At 40.8% G+C, this 17010-nt stretch overlaps 4 protein-coding genes across 6 annotated transcripts in view; 1 reads left to right on the plus strand and 3 right to left on the minus strand.

Moving 5' to 3' along the window:
* Positions 1 to 1737, minus strand: part of LOC109465706 (U4/U6.U5 tri-snRNP-associated protein 1-like) — a 1838-nt gene extending 101 nt beyond the window's left edge. The window contains exons 1-5 of the mRNA XM_019763085.1: positions 1359 to 1737; positions 874 to 943; positions 569 to 627; positions 247 to 382; positions 4 to 43 (exon numbers count right to left, since the gene is read on the minus strand). Of these exons, the coding sequence (XP_019618644.1) occupies positions 4 to 43; positions 247 to 382; positions 569 to 627; positions 874 to 943; positions 1359 to 1653 (600 nt within the window). The 5' untranslated portion in view covers positions 1654 to 1737. The remainder of the gene's footprint in view (positions 1 to 3; positions 44 to 246; positions 383 to 568; positions 628 to 873; positions 944 to 1358) is intronic.
* The window catches only part of LOC109465715 (U4/U6.U5 tri-snRNP-associated protein 1-like), a 14684-nt gene extending 12936 nt beyond the window's left edge, over positions 1 to 1748 (minus strand). Inside the window, exon 1 of the mRNA XM_019763098.1 lies at positions 1656 to 1748. The gene's annotated coding sequence lies outside the window, so the exon portion shown is untranslated. The remainder of the gene's footprint in view (positions 1 to 1655) is intronic.
* A 412-nt stretch (positions 1749 to 2160) lies between these two features.
* On the plus strand, positions 2161 to 16826 carry LOC109465717 (ankyrin repeat and SOCS box protein 2-like). 3 transcript variants are annotated; one of them, XM_019763100.1, is made up of 12 exons: positions 2161 to 2334; positions 3607 to 3767; positions 4673 to 4819; positions 6754 to 6948; positions 11327 to 11479; positions 11750 to 11869; positions 12235 to 12360; positions 12741 to 12918; positions 13135 to 13608; positions 14199 to 14288; positions 14433 to 14554; positions 14803 to 16826. In XM_019763100.1, exons 2-12 carry the CDS (start codon positions 3677 to 3679, stop codon positions 14949 to 14951), a joined length of 1845 nt encoding a protein of 614 aa, XP_019618659.1. In that variant the 5' UTR covers positions 2161 to 2334; positions 3607 to 3676; the 3' UTR covers positions 14952 to 16826. The 3 variants fall into 3 exon arrangements, with proteins under 3 accessions (XP_019618659.1, XP_019618661.1, XP_019618662.1); XM_019763102.1 differs by lacking the exon at positions 2161 to 2334 and adding an exon at positions 4093 to 4163 and having other exon boundaries at positions 3661 to 3767; XM_019763103.1 differs by lacking the exons at positions 2161 to 2334; positions 3607 to 3767; positions 4673 to 4819; positions 6754 to 6948 and adding an exon at positions 9937 to 10325.
* On the minus strand, positions 6957 to 9625 carry LOC109465716 (tripartite motif-containing protein 2-like). Its single transcript, XM_019763099.1, has one exon. It carries the CDS (start codon positions 9462 to 9464, stop codon positions 7587 to 7589), a length of 1878 nt encoding a protein of 625 aa, XP_019618658.1. The 5' UTR covers positions 9465 to 9625; the 3' UTR covers positions 6957 to 7586.
* Positions 16827 to 17010: the final 184 nt, after the last annotated feature.

The raw sequence follows: 17010 nt of genomic DNA on the forward strand, positions 1-17010 counted from the left end.
CACATCATCCAGCTCATCATCATCACCCAGGGCCTTCACCTTCCTGTGTTTCAACAAAACAACAGACATTTTAACAACAGATTCTGAATACAAAGTAACATTTCCTCTACTTTCAATGATGTAGCATTACAAAGCCTTGCTCAACAATGATACTTTCTTGTGTCATAAACAAAAAGATGTATTCATTTCAGTCAAAAACTTCATGCAACTATCAGTATACTAACTAAAATCTACCAGTCTGCTCACCCTAATTTCTTGTTCATCTCTCTCTTCTCCCTCATGGCTTTCATCTTCTCTCGCAGCTCCTCTGCTTTCTTCTTCTCACCCAGGTTGATGGCAGGTGCGTGGACATCCTCTTTGTTCTCTGTTTTCTCCTCCTCAGCTAAACATAGGAGATTAAGATGCACACATCTGCCACAGTACACATTTATCAAGAGCTGAAGTTTTGAATCAAACAAAAAAACTAATACTTTGCTGTATGTCAGGAAATAACCACATTGAGATATTTTTCCAGCATTATTTTCCCCAGTCAATTTCAAATATAAATGTGAAAAAGTAGCAGACAAACCTGAAACTACAGCATCTGCAACATCCAATGGTTTTAGGCCCAGCTTTGCTCTCAGTTTACTGTAACAAAGACCAGAAATAAGAATTACAAAAATGTACTATGACTACACTTGCCACAGGAAAAAATATTCAAACACCAGCATATTGCAAGGTCTTAGCAATGATCAACATTCTGCATTGTATTGTGTTTATATAAATCAAGTCATTGGATTTTATTGGTTCTCAGGTCTCAACACATTGCATCACTAGATTCCTGCTGTGTTACTAGTAATATATGCAAAGCTATCCCCAGTATTTACTCCTTACTTTGTCTCCTCAATGCTGAGTGCACTGTCTCCCCCTGCTCCTGCTCCTGATGTGGATGGTACTGGCTCATCTGGGAAGGGGAAACAAACAGGTTTAATACGTTTTATACAGAGAGCACTGAGCAAAACAGCATTGTGATCATAGAATCTCTCACAACAATGACTCATTGGACATACAAAACATGACTACACCTTTATGAAAAATCTCTTTAAAATATAGATTAAATGTCCAGGTCAAATGTCCTTTGATATTAACGTTTTGGCACTTGTTCTATTATGTAATACGGTACCTTTCATCTATATATAGCAATTCCTAGTTCCTCGCACTAATTTAGAGTTGCAAGGACGGAATTCCACGGTAGCATAATGTGTTGATAATAGCTATGGTACATTTTTAAAGCATATCACAAATTAATGTTTACATGTTTCATGCCCCCCTCCCCACTATACCCGTAGTTGCCCCCCTCCCCAAAAATTTTGACTTACCATCATCCTGTGGCTCTGTTTTCACTCTTACTTCTTCCGATTCCCTGTGTTTCTTCTTCCTCTCCTTCCCATCCCTGTCCCGCTTACGCTCCCTGTGCCTCTCCTTGTCCCGTTTTCTCTCCTTAGATCGCGATCTCGACCGAGATCTGGATTTTTCTTTCTTTTCACGCTTCCTCTCTCTTGACCTAGATCTTGAGCGATCTTTGTCCTTCTTTCTCTTTCTGGACTCCCTCTCGAGTTCCTTATCCTTCTCTCTGTCCTTGTCTTTCTCCTTATGCTTCTTAGAAGACCCCATATCTCGGACAAATTGACGAAAACTGCAGAGTTTTAGCAAAATTTACTCCCACTTTGCCGACATACGAACGCAAGAGCGACGTGAATTACAAATATATAGCTTATGATTCCGATACAGATTCAAAGGCTTCTCTACTAGTAGTTGAAAAAAGTGCTTTATGAAATTTTTAGAAGATATGGATATAAATCGAATAGCATATTATATTTTTATATAAATAAAGATATTATAATATGCAAAACTTCAACTTTGTGAGATTCCAAGTAAAGTTTAGCTGTCGGGCTTTTATTTGAACGAATGGAGTGCTAAGTTCTGTATGGAATACCCCAGTGGACCATAACACTAACTTGTGGATAAGGCTAACGTTACCCATCATTTTATTGTCGTATTGTTGCACATGGAAGTTGCAACATATTATGCATTTTTAGGTGTCAAATTTAAAAGATGGTATATGGCAAGTAAAAACTCTTTCTGACACTTGTATCTTTTTATGTAATTAATGTTATTGTTATTGACCCGTCCGTGAATGGTCTCGTCCACTACCATATATTGCGGTTCTTTCGTTTGGATATTTCAGTCTGAGTAGTGAACTGGGACACTTCTGTGAATGCATACTGGTCTGGCAAAGACTCTACATCGTAACTGCTTTTCCCTCACATACACAAGACAAGATTGATATCCAGGGTAAGTGTTGGGGTGAGTTTTCTAAGCCGTGAAGCAAACTTTGCTGGAATCGACTTGATGAGGAACTCATGATGAGAAAAGTGTTTCATAATTTTTGTCCCAGTGGCAGACGTGACGATGGTGTGTTTATGTTCCCTTTTGCGGAGGGACAGACGCAGTCGGCGTTAACTGCCAGAAGTACCACAGGCCAGGCACTGTGCAGCTGTAGACGTAGCTAGTAGCTAGTTGGACTAATGGGATGATATGATTAAACAAATATGCTGCATGATATTAAAAAAAAATTATCTGAAATACTTTCAAGAGTTTTAGCCATCTTATTTCATGTCCTAACAATTCAACGAAGATTTGTCAAACGTCAGTTGTTTTCCCTTCCACACCTTCATGGACGTCATGGTAATAATATGAAATACTGTCTTATAGAGTCTGATCTGTATAAACTAAGATGCTGCTGATCATAAACTAAGATGCTGCTGATCATGAATATGTCACAACTGTCATCAGGGCTTATGATTTAAAGTCAGATGACAATAGTGAAACAAAGCACCATTTGATTTACTGCATACACAATTTACAATGAAAGGTTCATAGTGATTAATTTCAAATTTCCTATGGTTGGAGTTAGAAGTTGCTGTAGTAATAGTACTATGATGTAATTAATCGTGCATCCATATAGCATTGCACTTTATGAATAATGATGCCATCCTTTAGTGACTAGGCCTCACCCAAATCATGTCACAGCATGCAGCATGTTTCAAATTTAACATGTACTTCAACTTGGTTTCATTATATTTATCACATTACATCACAATGAATGATTTTTTATTTTATTTATTTATTTATTTATTTATCTTAACAACGTATGGGTAGTCTCTTCAGCCCCGCGGGGCTGATTTCCAAGAGAGCCCATAATAAATAAACAAGAATATAATGCAAACAAGGATACAGAAAAGATAATATAACATAAATTAAATCAACATAAATTAAGCACGAATGAATTCAATGAATGAACATTTTCTGATTCACCATGTTTGCAGCATTGTAGTGTGAGCAGAGGCGGGCTGTCATCCTGATTCTGATCAAACATTCTGGTATCCAGATCTATTACTGCAATACTACAGCAGTATATCATATCGTATTTCTGAAGATACTGTGCTAATTTGTCAAATACCTACTTGCACTTCTACGGTAACCATGTCTTTCAATATATGTTATCTCTATACCTTTTACTTGTCTTCATTTTGATGGCGTCATGTTTGTTTGTTTTATTTATAGAGGACAGTTGCTGGTGTAGAAGCAGTTCACATAAAAGCCAAACTACAGAGAAGTTCCAGACTGTAGCAGGATGGCCTGGGGTGTGCCGGCAGGGTACCAGGGCCTCCAGTCTGAGGAGGAAGAACTGGAGATGGTCCTGAGACTGTCCATGCAGGAGACAGGTACAACACACAACCAGTCTACACCTCCTCAAGGCAACAGAGATGAGTTACCGTAACTGTGGTCATAGAATTTCTTTTTTTCTGACCATTCATTTTTGTTTTGTTATTAAATCAGGAGCAATGTATGATAATTATGAAATTCTTAACGCCTGATTTTTCCAACTACACGTATGAAAAGAATTGCATTATGAAGGTTTCATACTGCTAGTTGTTTGTCCATGACATGACAACATTCTGGGCTCTGGCTTGTACAAGTCACAGTTGGGTTTGAGGTGTTGCTGTCGTCAATGTAAACATGTGATGGCATGTTGGCCTTGTGTTTCAGAACAGAGACTGCTTACACACAATGCTTGAAGGCTGTCACCATCCAACTAACCAACCCATACATTGCTGCAAGTATATCACTTAAATGATTGAGAAAGTTACAATGAGAAAAACACTGAATATAGCTGAGCTGTAGTGATGTATTATGCATGTGTTCCTAGAGCATGTAGACTAATCATTGGTGATGTGATGTGTTTTCTGTAAGTGTTGCATATATGGATGTATGTACAGATCTATCATGCAAATGTGCTTGTAGTAATCACTGGCTTAGTATCTATATACTAGTAACATTACATGTAGTAAGTATAAATAATTTTGTGTAACTTATGGCTTAAGTAATCTGCTAATTCTAGTAGAATTGTTTGCAAATTATTAATCTATGAATTGTTTGTAGCATGTAGATCTATCTATACGTTTTATAACAAATGTATCTACATGTTTTATAACAAATATGGAAAACAGGTCTCAGAACTGAGATGGTTAGATAGATAAACTAATGTGTATAGCAGGTGTGCTTTAAAACAAGAACAGTCAAGCAGTGCAAAACTCATGTTGTAAATCCTGGTGTTTGTGGCAAACAGAGCGAGCCAACCTGCGCGCAGCTCTGCTACTGTCTGCGGAGGAGGCTGGGGTTGAGGCTGAGGAGGTTCTGACCACGCCCGAGGAGTCGTTACCTGGACTGTCTGACCAGGAGAACAGCGATGATGAGGACAGGATAGGAGACAGAGGTGTGTCTTGGTCTGGATAATCTGTGGTGAACTTGTACCACTTGTATGTCATGCTGTAGGTAGTGTTCTCATCTCAGGCTTCAGTACAACAAAGTCCTTTGACACTGTGCAATATCATATAAAGTATTTTGACATTCAGCACGAGAACTTGGGATGATAAAGAATTTAGATACTTTTTAATCTGACTTGAAAGTCATCATTAATCATGTTACAAGAATATTCTGACTCTTAAAAACAAGCTACCAGTGACTGATGGCTCCAATCATTTTAATGAAACCTCTCTTGTAAAAAAAAAATGGTGTGTTCTGTAATAGAAGATGAAGCTCAAATTAGATATAAAGTTCCCCAGAATAGAGGATTGCAGCAAGTTGAAAGTATCTGGGTGTGAAGTTGATATGATGAGAGTCATCTCAGAGTCAGACCAAGCTGTATGGTCTAATGTTTTCATATCTAATCTCCCTGAGCCTCATATGTCCAGCATGAATCATGTCTGGCTGAAGGAGTGACTAACCTTGTACCATGTATCGGATTTCCATGTTTACATGACTTGTGGTGCATCAGAAAATAGGCACAAGCCTAGCAACAGTGGTTAGTCTCTCAGTGAAAGTGGATACTGCTGTATTGGGGTCACTTGTGGTGTTTGTGTTTGCAAACATTGCGTAACTTGTTATTGTCAGTACCAGTAGTGCACAGTTCAAGGATAGGTCTATACTTGCGTATATACCTCTGAGAAGAAAGTAGGCTAAGGATTATAATGATTTTCATGGCTATAGGTGGGGTGGTTAACATTAACTTCACTTTATCTATGCTCACAACTGACTCACAAACACAGTAGTCTGTTGTGGCTCATAAGGCTGTGCATCACTTCCTGAGATAGCTACAGCAACAAGGGTACATTCTTCAAGGCCAGTAAACACTCCAGCTGTTGGGACCAGTCCTGGCCTATAGCCAGTCTCTGGTAGACTAAAATAGACACAAACAGTAACTCCCAATTCCTTCCATTCGTGAAGATCACCTTCTGACCTGACTATGTGACAGCTGCAATGTTGTGAGTCTTACGTGACTCATGCTTTTATTTTTGCAGGGCTCAATCTGTATAAATGGGTTGGGAGAACTTCTTTGAACCATGGTAACAGTTGCTCCAACAGTTATAAAAGTTAGGACCAGCAAGTTATAATAAAATGATGGTGAAATAGTCACAATTTGTGCCAACTTTGACTGTTTACAAAATGGTGCTCTGTAAAGTTAGCCAGTTGGAGTTTATATAGAACTTTTTTTTATTTAGCAGAAAATTGAGGCATGGTGGAAAACTTTAACTTTACACTGCCCATGCTTTAAGAATTTTCCGGAAGCATCCTTAAGACAGGAAAGGTCATCTATCCCAGACCAGGCATCCCAACCATGGTCAGCTGGCCTGAGTCTTGCCTGTTCTATCAGAAGTTACTAATGGCCACACATTCCACTGGTGGGGTGTAAGCCTCCTCAAGGAAACACTGCCCTTTCTCAAGTGCTACATGGAGTCTAAGTATAGACATTAAATGGTACATGTACAGGTCCTTCTGGTCTTGAATATGTCAAGGTCAGTTTAAATCATGCAAGGCCTTCAGTATACATGACTGTGCTGCTTGTTCATCTCTGTGCTGATTTAAAGTGACAACTTATTAGAAATTCCCATTCATTATCAAACAAAGGTAAAGACATACCCTGACAGTCACAATTATATAACATTGGTCATTCCACAGTCTTACAGTGTATGTATTGGTTTTCCTTCCATTGTACAAAAACTCTCTCGAGCATAGCTTGATATAAGACACACAATTGGCATCCAGAGTTTCTCATTTCTTTAGACATGCATGTACATTTGTATCCAGTTGGATGTAAACAGATTGATATTGGCTATAGTGTGCTGAAGCTGTGTTCCCATGTCACCCCAGGGATGGACTTTACAGAAGTGTACGAGGACACCTGCTCCACAGCTGCAGTTGTTGTGAGGTTAGGAGACACCAACGTCCTGACAGGCCTCATTGAGAATGACAGGGACCTGGAAGTGCCTGACAACAGAGGCTGGAGGCCCCTTCATGAGGCGGCACATGCAGACCAACAGGACTGCCTGAAAATGCTGTTAGATGGTAAGTAAAAAAGTGTGGTCTGAGACTTTCACTATGCACCAATGTGCATGATTGTATGACAGCTACATTTTGGTGCAACTGTACTTATATGCTTGAAAGAAGACACACACAATGTTTAATCCCACAAATATTTCCTTTTTTTACAAGTGACAGATATGTCAATATAATTATGGTTGAAAACTGGCATCAAAATGCTGTATCAGTTACTAATGTGCAGTTGTTTCACATTGGAAATGCTGCTAGAGGGAAAGAAACTTCCAGCCTTTTAAACTACTGTAACAACTAGCTAGGTCTCTGGGCAGCTGGAAAGATCTGAGATATTGGCCAAATAGACAGATAACATGCCAGAGGAGTTAGTCTGTTAAAATCTGTACTTCTTAAGCAGAATAACTCCCCTGGTGTGTTAACCGTCTTTTTGGCCAATTTCATTTCTTTCCATCCAACTCTGAAGGCTGATAGAGGCTATAACAAGACCTGGAACAGCTATGTTATTTTGTCCCTAGATGACCTTCACAGAGTGAAAGCCTCAGATTACCTAGGGCTTGTCTTAAGTCTGGATGGGATTTTCTGGTTAGGAGTTCATATCAACAATGTTTTGCAGGATAATCCTTTACTGTTAACAAGTGTGCAGAGTCTGTCTATGTCAAAGTTACAGCAAAGATGCAGTGTTTCCCTTCATCAGTCACAAACACCTGTCCGTCTGTTGTAATGTCAATGCCATAGGGGTGCTTCAGTCCATCCTTCCATGTCAGCAGGTACTGTAGGAACTTCCCATCTGCATCAAACTGCAGTACCTTTCCCTCACCCCTGTCAGTGACTAGGAGGCGCTGTTGATCATCCACACAAACCCCCATGGGCCAGCTGAAACCCCCACTCTCTCTTCTACCCTCTCCTTCAATTCTGAACTTGAGGCATCCGTCAGGTGAGAAGACCTTTATGCAGTTGTTGCCTTCATCCGAGATGACTACGTCACCTGACCTATTTACTGCCACGTGTGCTACTGCGGCAAATGGGCCCTCTTCACTCAAGACATAAGAAAAATGTCTAACAACCTTCCCCTCAGTATTGTACACTCTTATGTCCCTCTTGGAAAACTCGGTCACATACAAGAGGCTACTGGCGGGACACACTGCAATACTTTTTGGGTCCACTAGGAGGACATCAGGAAATGTAAGTTTGTGGCGACCTTCCTGGTCAAATACTTTGACAGACTTGTTTTCCAGGTCCACAACGTACACGTTCCCATCTGAGCCAATAGCCAGGTCTGTCGGACGGGAGAGGTCTTCAACCTTGAGTTTTGTGGAAAAACTGTTTACACGCTTCCATGAGGTTGAGTCAAATGCCTGGATGCGCCCGTTATGACTATCAGCAACAAGTATGAGGTCCTCTGTGGACACAACAATGCCCATTGGGTGGTCAAACTGTCCATGCCTGTCTCCCCTGTTCCCCAGCGTGTACTTCTTTGTCACACCAGGCGTGTGCATCGAGCCTTTTGCCTTTCTGCTCTCCTCCTTTATTTCTGCCATCCCAACATCACTGTGTTGTTGATGAGGTGAAACATCTTGTTTTGTGGTGTCTGTTGAGGTAGGGTGCTGCAGGTATAGCTGACGATTGAGCTCGATTTGACCCAGGTGTTGCCGACTATTACCAGCATCAGCTGGGTGAAACACCATGTGATCCCCCTGGAAGAAATGACTCGTTTCTGTCCTTTCTGTACCAACGAGCTTACCAAGTTTTTCTTCAGCTTGCTTGAAAGGTTTGTAGTTCCTTTCATGACTTGACATGATGTTATGAGCCTGGTCCATGATTGATAACAGCTCCACAATGTGTTTCTCCTGAGCTGTTTTGCTGTCTTTGACAGAGTCTGAGATTCTGCTGTAGTTCTCCTGTATCTGCTGCAGCAGACTTTCCTTCTCGATTCTTATACGGCCTATAAGAGTCTTGGCAGCCATCTTTACATGTCTCTCCACCTTCAGCTTGTTAAGCTTTAATTTCTGTTCCTCTTCAGAAAGCCGAGCCATTTGAGATCCATACTTTTCCAGCTTGTCTCTACCCTTCTCAAGGAGGCTTCTTATTTCTCTGTGACTCTTCTCAACAACTTCATCAAGTGTTGAAACAGAGTGTTGGCTGTGGCTATGGGAGATGCACTCTCTACAGATGACATCTTCACATGTATTACAATAGTAGCTCAGGTCTTGATTTCCATGAACTCTACACATACCTGAGTCTGAATCACTGTCATCTTGGGCTGGCTTCTGGTTTTCCAGTAAGTCCTTCATACTGGCTATCCAGAAGTTGTTGGGAAGTGCTGCTACTCCCCCCTCAGGAAGCTTGGTGTCTGCTCGGCAGTAGGGACAGAGGAACTTGGGCCTGTCCTCGACATAGTCCTGCAGGCACCTCTCACAGAAGGTGTGCAGACAGGGGAGGGCCTTGGGTCTTTTAAACGTGTCCAGGCACAACCAGCACTGTAGAAACTCATCCTTGATACGTTTGGGCAGCTCTTCTTCCATAGCCATAGTGACACCTTAAATTTTAGCAAATGTTCAATTAGGTAGTTCAAGCTTGTGGCCTCAGCAGTTCATCATAGGTATGCTGCTGTTTTGGCTGCTGCAGCTGACATGTTGTAAACATTAACAGCACAACGTAACATGGTGCATCAGCTTGGTGCATGAAATGGTGGCAAATAAAGGCTTATCAGCTCAGGCGTATTCAGATTTCCTGGGCTCTTTTGTTCCCCTCTCAGCTTACAGGTGTGCATTTCACAAAAGATGTTTACTTAGCTTGGGTCAGCAGCCACATGAAAGGATTGCCAAGTGTGCAGCTTAAACTGTTGCCAAATGTTTTACAACAAACTTAAGAGATAGTAGTTCTTTTTACTTGGGGATGCTTAATTATCTACATCATAAATGTCCAGTTAGTGACTAGTGATCACTGAAGGAACAATAGACTTACTGGTAATAAAATAAATTGTTAATACCCATTACTTGTACATGTACACGGAAAAAGTTATGCTAAAAGCACTTTGTGCTAATTTGAATTTTTTTCCATATCCTGCTCATAAAGTTTATGGTAAACAGAGTACAATATTTTTTTGTTGTAGGTAAACATTACAACGTTTTCAATTTAATCTAATGTATGTTTTTATTGCAGCTGTTTAGATGACATAAAACACATTTCTAAAATACAAAATGTTACTTTTAAAACTCTTAAGCACAGAAAAGCACAGAAAGCCTTGTACATGTATTTGTCTGCTGAAGTGATGCCAAAAGTTGTACATCTTATTTGTTGCCATGATGAAGGCCCCCATGATAAATGGCAGCTAGTACTAGAGGCTGGTGCAGGCTGCCGCTATGGTTGTATGAGGGCGCTAGTGGAGGGTGAGTGCCCAACCTGCAGGTTTGGAAGAGCTGTAGAGAATGTGACTGTGACGCACAACCTTCTAACCTCGCATCGTGGACTAGCCTGGATGCTATCCTGGTCTAGTCGGTCCACTCTGACAGTTGTTCCTGCAGAGTATACATGGACCTGACCAGGGTGACATCCAGGCTAATCATGTACACCACTTGTACTGTACTTTCATGCTAGTTTGGCATGATGAGTGTTATTTATTTTTCATGCACTTCTCACATGTACAGACCAGGCAATGTCTTGTCGATTATGGACGAAAGTTAATTTAAATACTTTGGCAAATTATCAATGTTTTAGGCATTTCTGCTGAAATTGTTCTTGCAGGCAATTTTGTCCTTTTGCAAATGCTCTTTCCTCATGGACAACACCTGGTCTCCACATTTTACAAAAGCCATGGACAGCATTTGACCACAAGCCTGATGGAAGATGACTAGATTATTGCACATTGCATCGTGGTGATTCCTTTCCACAGTAAAGTTATGTTGTCAGCTTTAGTAGAATGTAACCCAAACAAAAAAACATGAGTGCTGAGTGTCGTGCTAACTGGTAGACAGTTTAAGGGTTTGTTTTATACAGTAGATAGTTTCTTGATGGACATATACATTTGGTATTCCAAAAGTGCTGGAGATAAACACAGTCATTAAAATCCACTCTGTAGATGCATTTGTCTCCTTGTTTTGATTCTCAAAATATTTGCTGATATCACACAGACCAAATAGAGACTGTGCTATAATGTTTAATTGGTGTTTAGATGTTCAAGATGTACTAGATAAAATAACTAACCCTGCACTGTTTCAAATTCTACTGAGATGCACATACTCTTTATGTTGTCTAAACAACTATATTCACACATCTTGACATTAAAACAGAAGACCCTTTGAGGTGTACCAGCATTGACATTCTGCTGTTTTTGCATTGTTATATACATGTACAGTTGTTGCCTCATCCATGAATGTGTTCTATTTTGCAGCTGGAGTAGAGGTGAATGTACGGAACTATGAAGGAGAAACACCCCTGTACCTGGCAGCTGAGAAGGGCCACGTGGACTGTATGGTACTGCTCCTGGAGGCTGGGGCTGATCTGGAGATACCAAATAATGAGGAGGCCACGCCTCTACTGAAAGGTACACTTGTGTTATGTTTTTTAGGCATGAATTGTTATTTTCTAAGAGAAGTAGGAAAAAAAGGTATTCAAAGTACATGTACGTATTAAAGACTTGTTTGTTACCCGTACATCATTCCTATGATTTGAATTTGTGTATCAATTAACTGGAATTAAAGTCATGTCAGATAACACCATTGTTAATGTTAGTTGATTGCCCATCAATGGCAGCTAAGGATGAAAGCTTTGATGCTATACAAAGCTGTCTAATGCTGTTTTGTGCTGTTCCCAGCTGTGGAGGTGGGCAGCAGGGAGGTGGTACAGCTGCTGTTGGACCGTGATGTCAATGTGAACAGCAAGTTCTGTAACGGCTGGGCTCCTCTGCATGAGGCAGCGTCCCAGGGACAGGCAGGTGAGGAACTAACACTGGGAACAGTTGGGGAACTTTTGATGGACAGAGGTAATACTCTAGTGTGCAGTAGGCAATGTTTGTTGCTTAAAATATTATTTACAAAGCCATCATGGGCTTTTAACCTTAGCTTTCTTGGTATCTTTGACCTTCACGGTTTTTCATTGGAGATTGAAATTATTTCACTATGTTTGTTGGTAACATAGTGTAAGTTCCAGGGAATGCATATGTACCTGTATGATAAAGATCAAAGTAGTAAACAGATACTTGAGGGCAATATAAAGTCATTGAAGGTGCATCAGGTAATTGAAACAATTGATGAGGAACAACAGTTGTTGAGTAATGAGTTTTTCTTGCCACTTCCCCAGACATAGTACAATTGCTGGTGGATCATGGTGCCCAGCTGGACATCAGGGATGAGTATGGGCGGACTGCTGTGTTTGTGGCAGCCCAGTACGGCAAGCTGGAATGTCTGCGCAAACTTCTGGATGAGTGTAAGTCATTCCATGAACAAGTTTGACAGTTACCATTTGCATATGAAATTTGTACTTGCTTGAATACAGATCCATTGCCAAAGATCCTTTGATCTGTTTTTTGTAAAATAATTTGTTTTAAAGTAGATGTGAGCTAAGTAAATATAGGTCTTTGGTGAAGTAGACAATAATTGCATTATTGTTCCTTTACACATGATTGAACCCTTTTCTTACTATGTGTGGGCAAAAAACACATTAGGCAAATGCCCTACCTGACTCCACAGCAAGTATTCTCAGATTCAGACTACAATGTTTTTTGTGTGGTGAAAGATATCGTATGTTTCATTTTTGCCTATAAAGCACAGTTGCTACATTTTGTTCTCCTTATTCTCCTCCTGCAGCGGGTGATGACCTGGTGAACACGAGGACAGAAGACGGGGCGTCGCCCCTGTACCTGGCTGCCCAGGAGGACCACCTGGACTGTGTACAGCTGCTGCTACAGAGGGGTGGGGATGCCAACATGCCGACTGATGCAGCTGCTCTGCCTATACACATCGCTGCAGAGAAGGGGAACTACAGGTAATTTTATAAGACAGAGAAAAGTCTTTACCCTAATCCTTGTCATGTTAAGCATACTCTGTTTGACCCTGTTATGCCTGTAATGTTTTAAGTGATAACTTTGTAAGAAATCCTGTTGTGGATTTCAGATGACAACATACATGTATGGATTATAGACAGCTTCCGTGTGCTTTGTGCAATAGTCAGACTGTTAAAGTTTCTCTCTATTTCCACCAGTGTGTTAGAACATCTTATTCCGGTGACAACCCAAGAAGCCCTGGACCGATGTGGTATGAGTCCGATACACTCTGCCGTGGAGGGTGACCAACCAGAGTGCCTTCAGCTCCTGATCAACCACGGCTTTGATGTGAACTGTCAGCTGTCCTGGACCTACAGCAAGTCATTTGAGGACAGAAGACAGACCCCGGTGTATTTTGCTGTGGACAACAACAGTGAGGAGTGTGTGAGGATCCTCCTGGAAGCCGGGGCAAACCCAAACCTAGACGAGATCAACTGTCTTCTCATGGCCCTGAGGCACAAAAACTTCAACATCACCAAGATGCTGATAGAGCATGGAGCAGACTGTAACTCCAACTTTGTCATCAACACAGGACTGTTTCCCTCCACTATTGCATTTGCTTATGAAGATGAGCGACTTCTGAAGCTTGTGTTGGATGGAGGGGCACAGGCAGATACATGCTTCTTATGCAGGTAAGTGTATCTCTCAACAGCTTCCAAAATAAGGCCAGCCTTGCAGTAAGCTCATTCAAGCCAGTATTACTTAAGACACTGACTTTCAAATCTGCATTTTGTCAGCCATCACTGGTATTATCACGAGAAGTCAGGACCTGTCTGCTCTCTTAACCCCCCAAACCTTTTAACACATGGCAGTGCTAAATTTTTCCATCCAGATGTAAGCTACGAGCTTAAGCTGCCCATAATAGGGGATATGTCTTGGGTATTTTTGTTGCTTGTTTCCATATGGGTTATGTCCGCGCAAATGAGACAATCCTTTCTAATACTTTCTAAGATAGCTTAAGGCAGGTTGTCTCCTCTAAGTAACTCAAAAGGGAAACAGGTACAAGTTGGTGGTTTTGGTCTGTTGCCATAATGAGTGTTTTGATGCAATTTGGAGTTTTGCCATGGTTTCCACAAACACATAGTGACAGAACTTACCCTTAAGGAAATCATACGAGTCAGGATCATTCTCGGTATTTGAAGAAGTTTGGGGTGGGGATTGCTCAAGTTCATGATGATAAAGAGTATTAAGGCATGTCTGTTGTCCCTGTCTCATTTTCTAGCATTGGAAATGGCAGACACCCAGTTAAATGGATGACAGCCACCATCAATGACACCCAGTTCTGTGAATACGCCTCTCTTCACTCCAACAGGTCAGTTTTTATCTCTTTCATTACATGTACTTCTTATAGATATTTGATGGATTGTTATATGAATTTCTGATGTATTACTGTGAAGTTGTTTGACTCCTTACAATGTAGTTTTCCTTCAGCTAATTTTTCCTGTTCTGTCCTCAGACAAAGAGCAGGGACGATGGTGCGACTGCTGCTGGACTATGTGGGGAACGTCCAGCTGTGCTCCGTGCTGAAGGACTGTGTCCAGGACAAACCAGAATGGGCTGACATCCAGAAGATTTCAGGTACACATTTGTCAGCTTTACAAATTACTAAATTAACAACTGTCAGTGTAAACTGTGGAAGTTCATTATACTTTGTACTCCTGTACATTGAGATATACAAACATGTGTACCATACATTAAAACCTGTATGTTACGGAAGGTGTTATTCAGTCCCCAGTGCTTGTGAATTTACACTGCTTATGTACAATGTAGGTACATGTATGATTACTTGTATTAAAGAAGTACTCTACTGCTTGTCTATCCTGCAGGTAACCCCCGCCCCCTGGTGCACCTGTGTCGCCTGGCCATCCGCCACACCCTGGCGCAGGGCGGACACCTGTCGGAGGTGCTGAAGCTGCCCCTCCCCCAGGTCATGACACGCTTCCTCCTGCACAAGGACACAGCGTACAGGCTGTAGCTCCTCATGTAGTGGAGCAGCCATACACGTACATATGCAGAGGAAGTACAGGACTGGGTTTTGCACATGGTAGCTTACAGTGTACTCACTAGTACTGTAACTCCACAGGAGAAGCACTTTTCTCAGTACATTGCACTTGGTATGAGGTATTAAGACTGGCTGGTTGAGATGGTAGCTCTCAGTGTACTAACTCCACAAGATGAACACTTGTGCATGAGTATAGACGAGCTACACATCTCCTAGTACAGTGCTCTTGGCTGTAGAGGTTGCAGAGGCCTGGCCAGAGGACATGGTAGCTCTTGAGTGATACCTGTCTGACAGGATGGACACAGCAATAAGTTTTGGAGAGCAGAGGGAGCTAGTCTGTTCTGCAGTATTGGGCTGGGTGTTGAACATGGTACTTTTCAGTATAACAGTATAGTGTGCAGTCATCACACTCAAGGTTTAATGGAGAAGTACCCAACAGGATGGTAGACATGGTGGATTACAGTGTATCAACTGAAACTGTGCAGGACAGCCATGTATGTACATGACAAGATATCTCAGCACAGTGTACTTAGTGTGAACTGGTGTTAGCTCAGTTTACTGACTGCAGAGCAACACTTTGTGTTAATTGCATCAGACTAAAACTACACTTGAACTTTAAGTTGAAGGGCTGGTTGGTGGACTTGTTACATGTCTAACTAATGGCATGGTGTCTATACTAAAACCTGTTGCAATGTCTGTTACCAGTATTGATGGCACATCCATCAGACAAGGGCACAGTGCCCACAGCTGGTAATGGTTAGACATGCCAGAGGCTGAAGGTTATGATATACTGGTAGAGTTTTGAAACTGGTGTAGTTCTGCAGTACTGCACCTTGTTAGCAGGAGTGGCAGAGTTGACTTGTTGAAGGTCAAGAGAGGTTAAAACATGAGTACTGTGAAAAAAGTGTTCTTCTATATAGTAAAAAATGTACTAGCTGTATTAAGTTTTGTGCAGGAGTATGTTTCTGTATATATATTTGTGTTTCATCTAATGGCACACAATATCCTACTTTGCACAACATGTATATGTATATGAAATTATCAATAGGTTTCATTGACCTGTCATTGCCAAGTAATAACATTGTATCATGTATTCTTAAAACTATTTTGTATCTAGTCTGCAGCAAAGTATGTATATCTGTAGCAATGTATTTATTTAAAGAAATCTGATGGAAATTGAAATGTTATGTAGTGTAGGGTTTGAGAAATGTTAGATTCAGTTTGAGAATAAGGATTATTGGCATGTTATCTCATGCATAGGTGTTTATAGAGCACACTTAACGGACATAGCAAAAGTTATTACCACAGATACATGGTTACTATAGTAAGGAAGCAGGCCATACCACGGTCAATCTTAGGGACCACCAAAATGTGGTCACAATGGCCAGGTTGTCCTTATGTTGAAGTGGTTGCTCGTATAGGCATTACGGTGCCTGCATTTTGCACACAAGATTTTATGAGTTTTATTCACAAAGTTGACATTGAAAGTATGAGGACAGCCTGAGAGTCAGTAAGTCTTGTGTGAAAATTTTACGCTTTCAGATGAAGCTGTGCGTGGCACCTCTGTAGCAAGTTGTGAGACTTTGTAAAGATGATGATACCTTTGCCAAGCAAGACAGCAATTTTGTGGAGCCAAAATATTCTCATACATTGCAATGTTATATTTTCTTATGAAAGTTACAGGAAGTATATACTGTAATACATTTATAAAAATGTATATGCTTTTTGGAAGCGTTGCATAGATATTGCTGGAACATTGGATGCAGGCATACATTGTAAGCACACACTGGATTGTGTTATTAAATAGTACATGTATTTATTTCAGCTCAATAAATTCTTTAAGTTTAACCTATATTTTCCACTTGTAATTATTGGCAGCTCCACTACAGTTAGCAGTGTGGCAACCCCTCAAAACAATAAATGATATTTCAGAAGACATTTACTAATATAGTACATCAAGAACCTTGCTAAGATCATATTGTATATGATTGATATCAGTGCATACATAATGTACATTCATTAATGATTGTTA

This window comes from Branchiostoma belcheri, unplaced genomic scaffold (genome assembly GCF_001625305.1).
Source record: "Branchiostoma belcheri isolate BF01 breed outbred unplaced genomic scaffold, Haploidv18h27 scaffold157, whole genome shotgun sequence".
NCBI classification, from domain to species: domain Eukaryota; kingdom Metazoa; phylum Chordata; class Leptocardii; order Amphioxiformes; family Branchiostomatidae; genus Branchiostoma; species Branchiostoma belcheri.